This window comes from Falco biarmicus, chromosome 6 (genome assembly GCF_023638135.1).
Source record: "Falco biarmicus isolate bFalBia1 chromosome 6, bFalBia1.pri, whole genome shotgun sequence".
NCBI lineage: Eukaryota > Metazoa > Chordata > Aves > Falconiformes > Falconidae > Falco > Falco biarmicus.
The window spans coordinates 72,668,873-72,683,336 of NC_079293.1; the positions used below are offsets into that span (position 1 = coordinate 72,668,873).

The 14,464-nt window shown below is 48.3% G+C and overlaps 1 protein-coding gene across 9 annotated transcripts in view; it reads left to right on the plus strand.

Annotated features, from left to right (window-relative positions):
* Positions 1-14,464, plus strand: part of NCOA1 (nuclear receptor coactivator 1) — a 179,446-nt gene that overhangs the window by 119,277 nt on the left and 45,705 nt on the right. For all 9 annotated transcript variants that reach the window (XM_056342272.1, XM_056342277.1, XM_056342278.1 and 6 more), the window contains one exon: positions 2,808-2,974. In XM_056342272.1, coding sequence (XP_056198247.1) covers positions 2,808-2,974 — 167 coding nt within the window. The remainder of the gene's footprint in view (positions 1-2,807; positions 2,975-14,464) is intronic.

The following is a 14,464-nucleotide window of genomic DNA, read 5'->3' on the forward strand; positions in this document are numbered from 1 at the left end:
GGCTGCTGTCCCCAGGCTGGTCTTGGAGCCAGTCCTCACCCCTGATGCAAGTGTGGGATGAAGCCGTTGGTCTTTGAGTCCCCATTGCAGAGCCATGGGTAGCAAGGTAGGCTTGGACACCTCTTCTTGAAGGAGCTGCTCTCCAGGTGGATGAGCACACACACCTGGCTTTGCTTCATCTGGTCTGCTTTTGGAAAGCAGAGCTCTTGTGGTTTGTTCCCTAACCCTATAGCCCCCCAAGAAAGCCTTCTGCTGCCAACACCAAGGGTCTTTCAAAATATGTAGGACGAGGAACAAACTGATTGTAGAGCAGCAGAAACTTCTGGATGAAGGATTCTCCTGCATTCTCCAAGCACAATGAGTTTTTTCATCCACAAAGCACCTACAAATGTTTTTAGAAGGGTTGACTGAAATACTTGGTTGGGTTGGCCATCCAACCCCAAACCTGGAGCTGAAGCACATTACCAAAATCCAAAGAAGTCCTCACCAGCGCTGCATCTTCCTTCTTTCAGACCAGCTCCCAGCTCCCAGCCGTGGCCGGGAGGGACCTCGTCCTCCAGCCTGGGCTGGCCAGAGTCCTCCGTAATGTACTCCAGAGCAAAGTGAACTTCAAAACTCCTTTGTTAAAACCTGGAAGGTTGAACTATTATTTTTGATGATACTTGGGAGTCATAAAGAACAGCCCACTGCTGTAATATTCTCATGATGCTTTTATGTAAGGAAAATTGGCCAATTCTCCCTCCTACAATTTGAAAGTTGCCACAGCAACAGCGACATTAAAGGTTCTCATGAAATGAGCTCACCCACAACAGAGGGATTTTTTTTTTTTCTCTCTCACCTCTGCTATTGCTTTTTGGGTTGCAGGGAGAGCTAGGAATTAATTTGACCTTAACTGAAATACTTGCTCAGCTCCTTTGAGAAGTATGTGCCTGCCCATGGCTGGGGAGCGTGCCAGCGCTGGCGTCACAGGCACCTGTGCAAGAAGAGGCTGAGCTCCATGGCTGGACCCAGCACTTCTGGAGCAGACAGACATCCAACCGACCTCTGGGAAGCTGGTTTTGCTGCCTGAGACCCCTCAGCACCTGTTGGCAGCTGCCTGCCGGGGAAGTGGGGACTCCTGGGCCCACCCGAAGCCATTGCAGGACAGTTTCCAGATCACACCGTGTGTGTCCCATGGCAGGTTCTGATGGACTTCATGGGACTGGTGTGTCCTCCATGCCCGCAGCTAGCCTTGCCTTCATTTTTTCCTTTCTTTTGGGATTCTGCTGCTCTGCTGAGCTAAAGGAGGGCAAGTCCTGCCTGTCGATCCTCTGGGCAGTCACGACTCCTGGAGAGATGCGGGTGGGAGGAGAAGCAAGGTGATAGAGGGTGCACTTGGGAGGTTCATCACGGAGTCTCGTCCCTGCAGGCGTCAGGTCTTTTCATCTGAGAGCAAGTTTAAGCAGCAGAAAAATGCTCAAGGGACCATGCCAACCTGTCAGACCTGGATATTGAGGTAATAAAGTGGAATTAGGAAAAAATACAGAAACATCTGTGCAGCCTACCTGAGGAGTTCCTGAGAGGGGAGGGCTGGGGGTGTCACATCCCCTTTTGAACAGACAGGGTTTCTAAAGGGTCTCTGCCGAGTTACCAAGGTATATTCATGCTCTGGTTGGCTTGCACTCTCAGCAGATAAAATAAACCTCTTCTTGAGGCCTTCAGCTGTTAGTAGAGCTTGTTTCACCACGTAGCACAACACATCAGCATCTGCGGTGGGACATGAATCTCTGGCCAAGCCAGACTTTGGGATTCAGCTTTTGTAACTGGTGTTTTCTCAGCCCCTCCATGAGCAGTGGGGCCTCTTGGAGGCCAGGAACATCTCACCATGCCTGCAGGCATCTCACCAGCTTCTTGGTGTCTAGTAAATGCTAGGGATTTTCAGGCAGTGCTTCTAAACTAGAGTGCTGGGTGTCCTGTGGAGTTTGCAACAAAAAAATTAGGTGGCTTATTGAAACCCAGCCTGATAAAAGGCATCACAAGTGGTGTAGACACGTGCTGGGCTTTTTGAGGTGTCCTCATTTCATCCTGTGGTTGATATCGAGGAAGATATTTAGGGAAGGTGTGTCTCCATGGGTCTCTCTTGTGTGCATGGTTCATTTTGGTGGTTTTGATGCTTGTTACATCTTTGGTAAAGGACTGTTACAGCGTGGCTTCAATGATGGCCATGTCATAGCACGTAAATGTTATATTCTCAACTCCCAGAATTTACAAATAGTTGATGGGAGAGCGTTGGGCTTCTGCAGCGGCCATGAGCTAAAAGAAAAGCTGATCTTGCTGGGACAGAAAGGTTGGTGTCATGAATATTTCTTATTTTGCTCTTTTCGCTGTTGATTCCGATTTTCACTTTGGTGAGCTCGGGTGGATTTTGTTAGCTTTTATATATGAATATAGGATTAAACTTGGTGACAGCTGGAATAGTGGCTGTAGAAAAACGTGAGGGTGTATACAACTATTTTTTATTATTTTTGATACAACTCAGTTACAAATATTTTTGAGAGGAAGACAGAATATTAGAGGTCTGTTTTTGCTGGGGGTGTCTGGCTAGCCCTGTGTATCTTCCTTGGCATTAATTTTGATTATATATGCATAAAAAAATACAAAGACCTGAATGAACTCCCCAGTGTTTAGAAGATATTTGGATTATAGCATGGTCATCGCTCCAGACAGTGTTTGGGTTTTTGGGTTCTTGTTCAATGCCCAGGTCTGATTAGACTGAGCAGTGGGAAAAAGTCATGAATGTGACTTAATTTTTTCCCCTTCTCTAACAGCAATGAAAAGCGACGACGGGAACAGGAGAACAAATACTTAGAGGAGCTGGCGGAGCTGTTATCTGCAAACATCGGGGACATCGACACCCTGAGTGTCAAACCCGACAAATGCAAGATCCTAAAAAAGACGGTTGATCAGATCCAGCAGATGAAGAGGTTGGAGCAAGGTAAGCCTTCTTCCTTGGCTTGTCGGAAACCTTCAGCGTAAGAATGTTCTCCTGGTACCCTTCATAGCAAATAATCATGACTAAACTTACAAAAAGTCATGACATAATCTTTCCATTTGCAACAGTTTTCCTTCTCCCGCTTTTAAGGAAACATTCGTATGGAAGGGTATGCTTCACCTCCATCACTTGGCTTGTTTGAGATGCCACCTTTGTTTCTGGTGCAAGGTGGCACTTTGTGTTTATGATTCATCCTGAAATTATTCCTTACATTAAAATAATGGGAAGTACTTGTTAAGCTTTCAGGGTAAGGCCCGTTGAGAGCTTATCAGTGATACTGGTCTTAGCTATGTGCAGAAAGCCCGTTTTATGGCTGAGTAAGGTGAAGGACTGATAGCGCTGCCACATGCTGTGCAAGACTTGGTGAATAACCATGTACACTTGTGAGATCATGCCAACCAAACAGAGCAGAAGGGGCATTAATCTGCCTCCCGCTGGTGAATATGGCGCTGTAACCGGTGAACAGAGGAGAGATGCTTGAGAAGCCGTATAAAAGTTAAAATTCACCCTGAGTGTCAGCTCATGGAGACTGAAATGAGGAAGTTCAAAGGGCTCAAGCGATACACGGGAGAAGGAATGAGGTATATTAAGGAGGGCGTAGGACTTGTTCAGGTCCTTGCAACCCCAGCATCCCCTCCTGGAGCTGCTGCAGGTGGGCTTCAGCTTGCTCTGCGTCGTGCCTGCCAAGGTATGCTCATCTTGTGCACTCAAAATACTTTCGTTTTTTGTGCAAACACTTTGTCCTTTGTGCATAAGGTGAATCCCACTCAGTATTAAAGCTGAGACATGTCATCCGTCAAGTGTCGCCTTTGCCAAAGCTCTTGCCACATGCTCCGAGTGGAGCGCTGTTCCTGATAACAAATGTGATTTTTTTTTTCCCCAAGCCTGTGGCTGGGATTTGGGTACACAAGTACAGGCACTCCACAGAATTATGGAATGGGTTGGGTGGGAAGGCACCTTAAAGACCATCCAGTTCCCACCCCCCCACCACAGGCAGGGACCCCTGCCCCCAGCCCAGGCTGCCCCCAGCCCCGTCCAGCCTGGCCTTGAGCACTGCCAGGGATGGGGCACCCACAGCTGCTCTGGGCAGCCTGGGCCAGCGCCTCGCCGCCCTTAGCATAAGCAATTTCTTCCTTACATCTAGTCTGAATCTCCCCTCTTTCAATTTAAAGCCATTCCCTTTGTCCTGTCACAAGCCAGGCACTGCAGTATGTCCTTCCAACTTGCTATTACTTTAAGGACTGAATTTTGGGGCAAGCATGGTGGCAAAGCATTCGGCTCACGTTGCCCAGGCTGCCTGGGCTTTCTGATGAACCAGGACGACTACTTTTAAATTTCATTCACGTTGTGCCCGGGTTCTGGAAGGAGTTTGGTAGCGGGTGAGTACGCCCAGGTTGCTGCTTGCTGCCACTTCACTGTTCATTAGTTTTCTTGACATTGCACAGCAGGGCTGAACATTAACTAGGACAAGCACTACTTAAAAATATTACGCCTTGAGCTTTGCTCTGTGTTGCTGCCTTATCTAGTGCAGCGCCAAATTACTAAATAAAAGAAACTTCACCTGTATTTGTTCTTAGCAGTTTACTGTGAGAGCATTTCACGTGAGGAGGGAGGACAAATACAGCAAAAAGTCATAATGTTTGTGGCCACAGACAATTTTCTGTCCTTGTAGTTACGTGAAGTGTTAGATGTTGTGTTTCCTGCCCGTGTCCTTCCTCCTCTCTGTTATTCAGCCATAAAGCTGATTAATATTTGCTAAATGCTGAGGATGTGGTTTTGTTGCTGAAGTATTGTGAACGGCAACATGCCCTGCAGTGCATGGCTGTGCTCCTTCTAATGCTCCATTAGGAAACACACCTGGAGACATGATTTCGTGGAACAGAGGGGAGCCAAGGAGTTGGGGCTTTGCAGTGAGGTGTTACAGCAGGCTCAGGACATCCCAACAAATCACAGAATTATAGAGATCCCAGCAAATGATGCTGTTCAGCCCAATAATAAGCAAAGCCCATAAGTGCAGGAGAAAATGATGCTAAACCTCATAGTGGAGCAGATTTCAATGAAAAAAAAAAAAAGCCAACGTCCTGTTATTAATTTAATTAATAACGTGCCAGGCGCAGAGCCAGGGAGCTTGGGAAGGGGCAGGTGGCAGTACTGGGGGAGCAGGGGCATCCCAGGAGCATCCTCCCTGCTGCCAACCCTGTCGGGTTTGGAGGTCATATCCTGCCAGCTCTGTCCCCTCCCTGCAGCTCTGCCACGGGTTGTCCTGGGTTTTAACCCACAAAGGGGCGTTGGAGCCGGCAGAAGCTTGCAGATGGATCGCGCATAGGGGCTGAGCCCTCCCTCCCAGCCTCCTGCCTGCTGGGCTGCTATTTAAAGTATGAAGCAAATGCTTTTAGAAAAGATTCCTAGGGCTGAACACCTTCCAATGTTAGCGATGTACAGTTGGCAGAACAAGCGGTTTGCGGCTGTGGCAGCAACCTGAAATTCATCTGCCAAGGCAGCAATAAATGCAGCAGAGGAAGAGGCCAGACAGTTAATTTTTCAGCCTTTGTCCGTCCCACAAAAGTTTTTTTGGGATTTTTTTGAGTCGGGTGCTTTTAGCGTTGGAGCCCTTGGCTGTGCCTGTGCACGGGTGCTCACTGGGGAAGGAGAAGAGGCCGCCAGCATCTCAGGGGCGGTGTAGAGGTCAGCAAGAAGATCTCCCTGAGCATCCTGCCTGGGTTCCATGGGGCAGTGGTCCATCTGTATGGACCTCCCTCCCCTTTGCCTTCAGGTTAGTGTCATGCCCAGCACATGGATGCCAGAGGTCCTCTCCTGGGGTGGCTCCTCTGTTGCAGAGCCATGCTGTGAGACGGAGCTGATGTCCGTCCCACAGGCAGAGGTGAACTTGCCCAAGGTTGTAATTCAGAGTAGTGCTGCCTGTGATCAAAACCTGACAGATGTAGGCAAGCTGGATAGCTTTGCTGCTGAACATTCGTTGCTCTTTGGCTTGTAGGGTGAGCAGAGGTGGTATAAAGAAGCCAGCAGGGCAGCACGGTGGAGCTGTGACGGAGTCAAGAGGATGCAGGACAGGGAGGAGGCTCAGTTGCCCTGGGAAAGCGGCTGGCACGTGGTTGCAAACATAAAAATGAAACATCTCAGTCATACAGGAGGGTAGAAAAATGAGCAGAGATATCGGAAAAGCTGCGCTGGTGCACAGACCACCGCTTGTTTTGTTCATTTTCTGTAAAACGGTGTAATACTTGATGCCTGCCCTGCAAGTGCTGTGGAGGTTGGGGTCAGCCCAGCCCCGAGGAGAGGCAGATCCTCAGCATCCAACGCCCCTGCGACACCAGGCTCTGTGGTTTCTTTTTTTCCCCTGGATGAATTTTTTAATTCAACACCTGAGTTTTGGGAGGGTGATAGCCTTTGGTTTATGGAAGGGGTGACGAGCTGTGTGCAGAGATCTGACAGAGATGGGAGCTGCTCTGGGGGTCTTCTCATCTCCTTTGTAGTGCTCCCAACCTTGGCAGCGTCCTTTTTAAGATGAAGCCACCAAGTCTTTTCCCAAAAGCCCTCCCCATTGATACACTGCTTCATTTCCTTCCAGAGCAGGAGTATAAATGCAGCACCTTAATAGAATAAATCAAAGAGTATTGAGCTTTTCATTATGCAACCTACAAACTCAAACAGCTGCAGAGAGTTGCCCTTGAAACACCTCCTAAGGCATCACAAGTGACTCCACCACTGCCGGTGTCCAAGGGACCTCCTTCCCCCCGTCCTTCCTGCATTTGCTCATCGCCGCTCACCGGCGGTCGCTCCCGCTGTGCTGCCGTATGTTCGGCTTCTGCGGGAATTGGTGCGCAGAGCTGGCAGCTACCTGGTCCAGGAGCAGCCGTGGCACAGCTCCCGGACACATGGGGTGATGCTCGTGAGTTTCTGGTCCTGCGAGGTCCAAAAGCCCCGGCAGATTTACCCTGTAGTTACCAAAATAAAGGATTTATTTCTGTGTTTGCCTGGATTCGTACAACTTCGCTTGCCTCGTGAAGGACCCCGAGTTGCCGCTTGCCTTTGCGGTGCCAGGCTTCTTGTGGTGATGGAGAGTTGTTTGACCTCATGTATGACACCTTCAGCCCCAGTGAAGCCTGGCTTTTTGGTGGTGGAGCGTCTGAATTTATTCTTATAGATGTATAGGGAAAAAAAGAAATCCAGTCTTTATTAATGCAGGTTTATTCTGTAATAATGCTACAGAATGGTGACCTGATTTCAGGATGTTTCAAAAGGGCACTAGGCAAAAAGCTAACTTTCTTTCCCAAATGTTACTGGGTTAACCTGCAAAGATGACCCTCAGGTTTTTACGTTGAGTTACTTTGTGCAAGGAGGGAGAGAATACTATTTCTTGAGCCTTTATGTTAATAATATTCAGGGGTTTTAGGGATAAAGAGCATTTCTGTCTCTTCTTGGACTACACAAAAAATCCGTAACTTTTCTTCTACTGCATGGAGGTGTCCTCTTTTGGGTCCAGCAAAACCACGCAGCAGTTTTGTCCTCCTGACATCTTTTTTTTTTTTTTTTTTCCTGAAGGGTGGCCATAATAAGATGCCCTCCTTAAGGCACGTTTGTGCTCTTTTGTTGCTGGGACACATCAGCCCAAAAAGAAGAGGACCCTTAATTTAAGACCACCCCCATTTAGAAGTTAACCTACTTGGGGAAGTAATTTTCATTTTGGGTAAATGCAGTAGGTTAATTAAGTGAAGTATATGAAATAATTATTGATTTTGGCTGCTCTGTTGCATACAACCAGTGGGCTGTCTGTGGCTTTCCTTTAATTAAGTTTCCCTGCTGTCTTGTCATATGCTTACATTTGGCCCTGGATTGATTTTGTGATATACGTGTCCAGCTTCTAGCACAGAGAGGTCCTGGGTCCTCGGTGGGATGTATGGAAGCCTCTTCAAAACAAATGCTGAGTTGCTTCTTGGGTTGGAAATACCAACACATGGTGAGCTTTAAAAAGAGAACAAAACAACTTTGGCTTTGTATGTAGTGGTCGTCAGAAAATGGTGAAGTGATGGCCTGGGAAGAGACTTCTCCCCCAGCCTGCGACGGCAGCGTGAGGGTTTGGGAGGAGGAGAGGAGGAGACCTTGTCCTCAGGCGCTGAGTTGAGAGCCCCTTCTTGTCCCAGCAGCTGAGTGATGTGGTACATTATTAAAGATCATAAAATTACTCCCATAAAACCACAAAGCGAGTAATTGCGTGCAATGTGTGGAAGCGAGTCGCAGAGCCGAGGCCCCTTGGCGAGCTTTACCCCGAAGCAGATGAAGCCGGCGCAGAGGAATTAGAGGCTCTCAGCTGGTTTCTTCTGCCTTGGTCCGGGCTCCCACATCACCCTCAGTCCGCAGGGTTTGTGTCCGCAGCCCCGGGGGACAGAGTTCTTCGTGGACTTCCGTTAACTTTGAGAAAATACCTAGCCCAAGTCCACGTTACCGAGTCTGCAACGGAACTTGACATCTCCAGTGCAGGAGTAGAAGGAGCCTTTGGGACCTCCTCCCTCACTTGGCTTTGTTTTACCAGGATAATGTAGTTAAAGTCTAGGCATTTTTTTTTTCTGTTTTGGATCCTCCTAAATTGTCTGCATATCCTTCTTTCGCCAACTCCAATTTGAACACATCTTTCTTGACATGCGTTGAATCACAGGCAGCATTTCCAGTTGCTGATTAAACTTCGCAGGTCCTTGAAGCTGCTGCCTCCGTGCCACCAAGGGAGAGTACCTTCTGCATAACATTGTTTATGCTTGCATTATTGCTTGCATTTTATATTTTTGAATACTCTTTCATTTCAGCTCTTCCCTCTCCCCATATTGTAATCCATTAGCCTCTGGGAGAAAGTCTAACATAATTTTCCTGGGCACTGGCAATCTCGCTGTCCAGCTGGAACCATCTGATTTCCATAAAGCTGATTTCTATTTCTGATAGTGGTGGTGTTTGACAAAGGGGCTCGAAGCAGGGTCAGCTCTGGGATCATCCCAGGTTACTGAGGGCTTTACCCCATTGGGCTTCCAAGGATGGAGAAGCACAAGTGCTCTGGGCAGCCTGCTCCAATGCTTGGCTAGCCTCACGGTGAAGATCCTCCTCCTATCCCACCTGAACTTCTCTTGCACCTATTGCTTCTCATCTTCTCACCATGCATTGCTGTGAAGAGCCTGGCTCCATCACCTCCATAACTTCTTGTAGGCATGGGCAGGCTGCTGTCAGGTGCCCCGGAGCCATCTCTTCTCCAGGCTGAGCAAACCCCTTCCTTGGCCTCTGGTCTCAGAATCTGTGCTCCAGCCCTGACCATCTTGGTGACCTCTACTGAACTCACTCCAGTTTGTCTTACACTACAGTCCCAAAACTGGATGCAGTATGTGGTGGTCACCTAGATGTGGTGCCCAGCCCGGCCAGGCAGATGGAGCAGGTTGACAGGAGCCAGTGGCCACTAGCAAGTTACCGTCGGGAGAACCAAGGGGGAGAGAGGTGCCAGGGACGATGGACCCTGGGGATGTTCTGCTGCATTCCCACATCACATCTGAGCTCCTTCCTTGGTGGCCTGGAGAGCTGCCCAAGGTGGGTGTTGCTGCCAGGAGGGCAGGGTGACAGCAGGCTGTCACTGCTGCCTTTCTGCCTTGCGTAGAGAAACTGAAGTAAACTTAATGAAAGAAACTTAAACTATTATTCATTAAACTATTACATTGAATTCAGAGAATTCAAGTGTAACTTTTGGTAGCTTCTGTGTACCAAGTCAGCATGGAGGTCCTTCACTGGACCCAAAAGAGGACACTTTCATGCACTGGAAGAACAAGTTGTAGACTTTTTGCGTACTCAAGAGAAGAGATGGAAACCCCGGTACTTGAAAAATCATTCCAGTGGAGGCGTGAGCCTGAGCTTAAAGCGTCCCAACTTTCAAGGCCAGCCACGTATTATACATAGAAGTTTGGGGCTAACATTTGAGGTTTGACTGAAGAACAAAAGCAAGCAGCAGAATGGCATCTGAGGAGCAACGCAAGTGGAAATGTCTCCTGGAAGTGGAGTAAATGAAAACCGCTTTAAGGGGTTTACATTAATTAAAAGGGGGGTTGAAATTAATTAATTAAAACCACATTAAGGTTTGTGTCGAATCTAAAATTAGATTGGAATCTCTTCAGGCTACAACTGTCAGCCTGGTGCTGTAGCCTCCTCTTTAAATGTATTGACTTGATCGGAGTTCTCCCGATTTTGTTTGCTTCAAGCGAGGTCAGGGAAGGGGAGCTTCCCGTTTGCTCGACTCCAGGCTCCTCTGTTCCTCCGCCTCCATCCCTGAGGCAAGAAGGACCTTCTCAGCCAGCAGCACTGCCGCTGGGTGTGTGCAGGTGCTGGAGAGGAAAGTTTTTACTTATCCCAGGTCCAGTGGTTGGATTAACCCTGATGGAGCTGCTCTGCTGCTGGAGGGAGGGATGCACGCCACTTTCATCCGTCTTGGCGGCCGATTTTTCACCATATGTTAGAGGGCTACAGAGAAAGAAAACCAACCAAACCCCGGAGGGCAGATTAGGCATCAGCAGGGAGGGGGAATTCCTGCTTGGCTTCCCCAGGTGCCCACTGAAAGCTCTGAAGTGTGAGGCTCATCCAAGGTAAACAGAGTACAAACAGATCCAGCCCCTTTAACTCTTTAACTTCATCCTTCCAGGAGTCCTTCTGAAATCCTGAAGAGGATGAAACCACCTGCTCGTTTGCAGTGGGAATGAGTTTCGGATCGTTTCTGTGCCAGCACTGCCCTTTAATTTGGTTTATTCTTCCTTCTGTTTGGCAATTACCACCCTTCCCTCAGGTATTTTTATGCAGTTGTTGCTCTTGTTCTTTACCTTCTCTTGACTTGTCCAACAAACCAAGCTCTCTGAGGATCCTGGTGTCAGATGGTTATGCCTTTCCTTTAATCAACCCAACAGCTCTTTTCTGTACTTCTTCCAAATGAACTTCATTTTTCTTGAGTGAGTTGACCCGGACCGTCATGATTTTTCTGACTGGGTCTTAGCGGTAGCATTAGGTTGTTGCTGGTACTACCCCTGCTATGCTGGGGGTAACGGTGCTTCCTCTTGTCACCTCCATTAAGCCATCCCCAACTTTTAGCCAAAACTCATGTTCTTGCTTGATGAGTGACCTTCAAGTAGTGGGAAGTGGGAGAAATGAGCAGCATTTAGCAGAGCAGTTGGGTAGTTTCTCTAACATATGTTCCTCTTTCACGTGAATGGGTCAACCCACCCTCGAGCTGGTGTGTATTTTCTCCCTGCATGGCTGCCTTACCTCAGGTGCCAGAGGAATACCGTCGGTGACTCCTCCTCATCCTGATAAAACACTTTTATTCTCAAACTGAGTTTCGTGGAGCTTCTTGGGAGTCTCTGTTAGATCTCCGTGCTATCAACATCTTCACGGGTGTGGAAAGACATACAAAATTGTTGCTAGACCAATACAGGATGGGCATAGAGGACTGCTGGATGGACGGGATCCTGGGAAATGATACTTCTCAAGAAGATCTGGAGATCTGGGAAATGAAGGCAGTCAGTGTGAACCTGGGATGTGAGGAAAAGCAAGGTGGGCTTCTCTTGGGTGATGTTACATGTGCATGGAATTGGTGGGACAAAACTGGAGCTCAGGCATGGTATCCACGCTGGAAGAAGCTTGCAAAATCCAGAGAAGGCAGAGAGGAGAGCCACAGAAATGAGCCAGGGGCTGGAGAAAATGTCTTGCAGCTTGGAGGGTTGAAGAGTTCTGTTGAGTGTATCGAGGGGGGTGGGAAAGAGTGGGGACATGGTGATGACACTATAAACACTAACAAGAACGGAAAATGCTGGCTACTAAAGAGGTTTTTAAATCCAGCATAACAGAGAATGACTCAAAGCTGAAGCCAGACAAAAACAAATTAGGACTGGGGCCCAGAGTTACAACTGGGAGGGTGATTGCTCTGGGAAGCAGCTGCCAAGGGAAGCGGTGGGTTGCATCAGGTTTTAGCCGAACACAAGTTCAGGGCTTGGTGGTGGTGGAAGTGGGTGAACTTTGAGGGCTCTGCAATATTCAAGAGGTCAGACTGTCCAATCTAGTGATATCTCCTGGCCTTCGTCTCTAAAAATCTGAATATCTATATTTTTACAAATGCCTCGAGAGCTGGATCCTTGTCTGCAGCAGCAGCTTCTGCCAGCGTAAAGCTGGAGCGAGAGTCCTCGCTTTGATTCCCGAGCATCCACGTGGGTCCCCTTCCCTATACTCTGTCCTGCACCCTTCCCAGGATTAAAACCTCCCTGTTATCAGAGTAATTAATTGCACCTTGCGCACAAGGGGTGAAGAGTTTGTTGGAGCGGGTTTGGGGAATTTCACACCTTCCCCTTCTCTGCAGTTTGGTTTCAATGTGAAATGTTAAATGATTGCATCCCTGCCCACACTCCCTGCAGACATTTGTGAAGTCTGTCTCTCCGTATCCTCTGGAATCTGTTTTATATCAGGGATTGATTTCAGATACAAACTCCCCCAGGTCAGTACTATAAAAATCTCTGCCTGTGCAGCAACACCAGGGAGCATCCTCTGTATATGTTTATTTTATGGAGCCGTACCACCTACAAAGCATGTCAATAAAATTCTCATCCCTGCTCTGACAGTTTTAATCTAGCTGGCAGCTTAAATATAGACCAAGGGGAAGGGGAGGCTGCTAAGAATTGCACAGACCTCTCCAAACGATGCCTTTATTTTAACAAGTGAACATTTGGTTATTACATCCTTAAGCTTTTAAACATCTCACACTGTCAAGAACTAATAAATCCTTTAGCACCTCGCCGTAAGAAGAGGATCTGATAGGATGTAAAAGGCATGTGGATCATGCAGAGAGTCATAAACCACCTGTAGAAATCACTCCCTCTTGCCTTCTGCTCTGCTGGATTAGCTTTTGCCCCCCTCTTTTTTAATTTTTATTTTTCGTTCTTGATTCAGTCTCATTGTTAAGAGAGGCAGGAAAGGAGGAGGAAAAAAATCTTTCTTTAAAGCCCTTTTCCTGGCCCTCTTGACCCTTCACAGGGATGGACAAAACCTATTTGAAGTTTCTTATTCCCTTGGGATGACACCCCAGCAGGGTCTTGCTGCCTCTGAGTTTGTCCCCGCTCTGCTCTGGACCCCCGTTCCTTTGGTTGGTGATCAGAAGGAGGGTCACCCACCCGTGAGCTGGCACCCCTTTGGGCGCAGGAGCAGGACGATGGACAGGGGTCCATCTCACCTCTCTTCTAGCAGCCGCGATGGAGGCATCTCATCTGAGCTAGACATCAAGTGTCCCGTGCAAACTTGCAGCCAGCCATGCAAGTCCTTCCCTTTTCATTTCAGATTTTCCCCTGAACAAACTTCTATAGACTTTAATGCTCCTAATACTCCTGCAAGCAGAGGAAATAAAGGGAGATTTGTTCTAGGAGATAATAGCTTTTATTATGGTGGGAGGTATGGTTGGGCAAAGCAAACAAACTTGCTGGGACATGAGAGATGCAGGACCAGGCTTGCTCCCTCTGGGGCCACGGTATTCCCCAGTGCCCAGCTGCCGAACTCCTCATCTGGCTTCTGCTTCCCCCGAGCGCTGTGATTTCATCAGAGGGTGTTTGCTGGCACGTAAAGCCTCACCAGAGCCTTGGGTAGAGAGCCAACACCATTTGGGTAGTTTAAAATTATATTTCTCACTATTCCTTCTGCCCTTGCTATTTAGGAAGTCCGCCTTCTAAGACAGTTTCTCATGTATTAATTAAACCATCAGTCTCAGCTAACTACCTTTTAGGTCATTACGTCTGTATTAATGATGAGCGGGGTTGTCAAATGCTGGAGTGGTGGATTAGGTTCCCCAGGCTGATGTTTGCCCCAGGTTTGGTGCAGCTGCTGCACTGAGACAGTGAATTATGTGCGTGCACAGTTTCTTACGGGAGCAGGGAATAGTTTGGACCATCCCAAATTTATGAAATAATGGATACAGTCCAGCAGAAAGTCCAGCAGAAACCCATCGTGTGAGTCTCTGTGGTATTTCTGAGGTGGACATGAAGGATGGACTTTCAGCCTTGTTCCTTACTCTGCCAGGCACTCGCCTGCTTCAGGACAGGGAGCATCTGGGTGCTGTGCCTTCATGCACCCGCTGGCAGCATCCAGCATCTGGGGCTGCACCCACAGCCCTGCAGGTGCTGATCGCACTGGAGGAGTTAAAGTTCATTTTGGAGGTGATGAGGAAGCAACCTTCACCTGCGTGGCTTAGTCCATCTTCTCCAGATACGGGGAATCCATAACAGGAGGCTCCATCTTCTCTGGTGTCTTCCTGTGCCACGTGGCTCCTTCTTCTCTGGGTGGCTTCCCATACCGCATGGCTCTGTCTTCTTAGCTTCCCATACCATGCGGCTCCATCATCTCTAGGTAGCTTCCTACACCATGTGG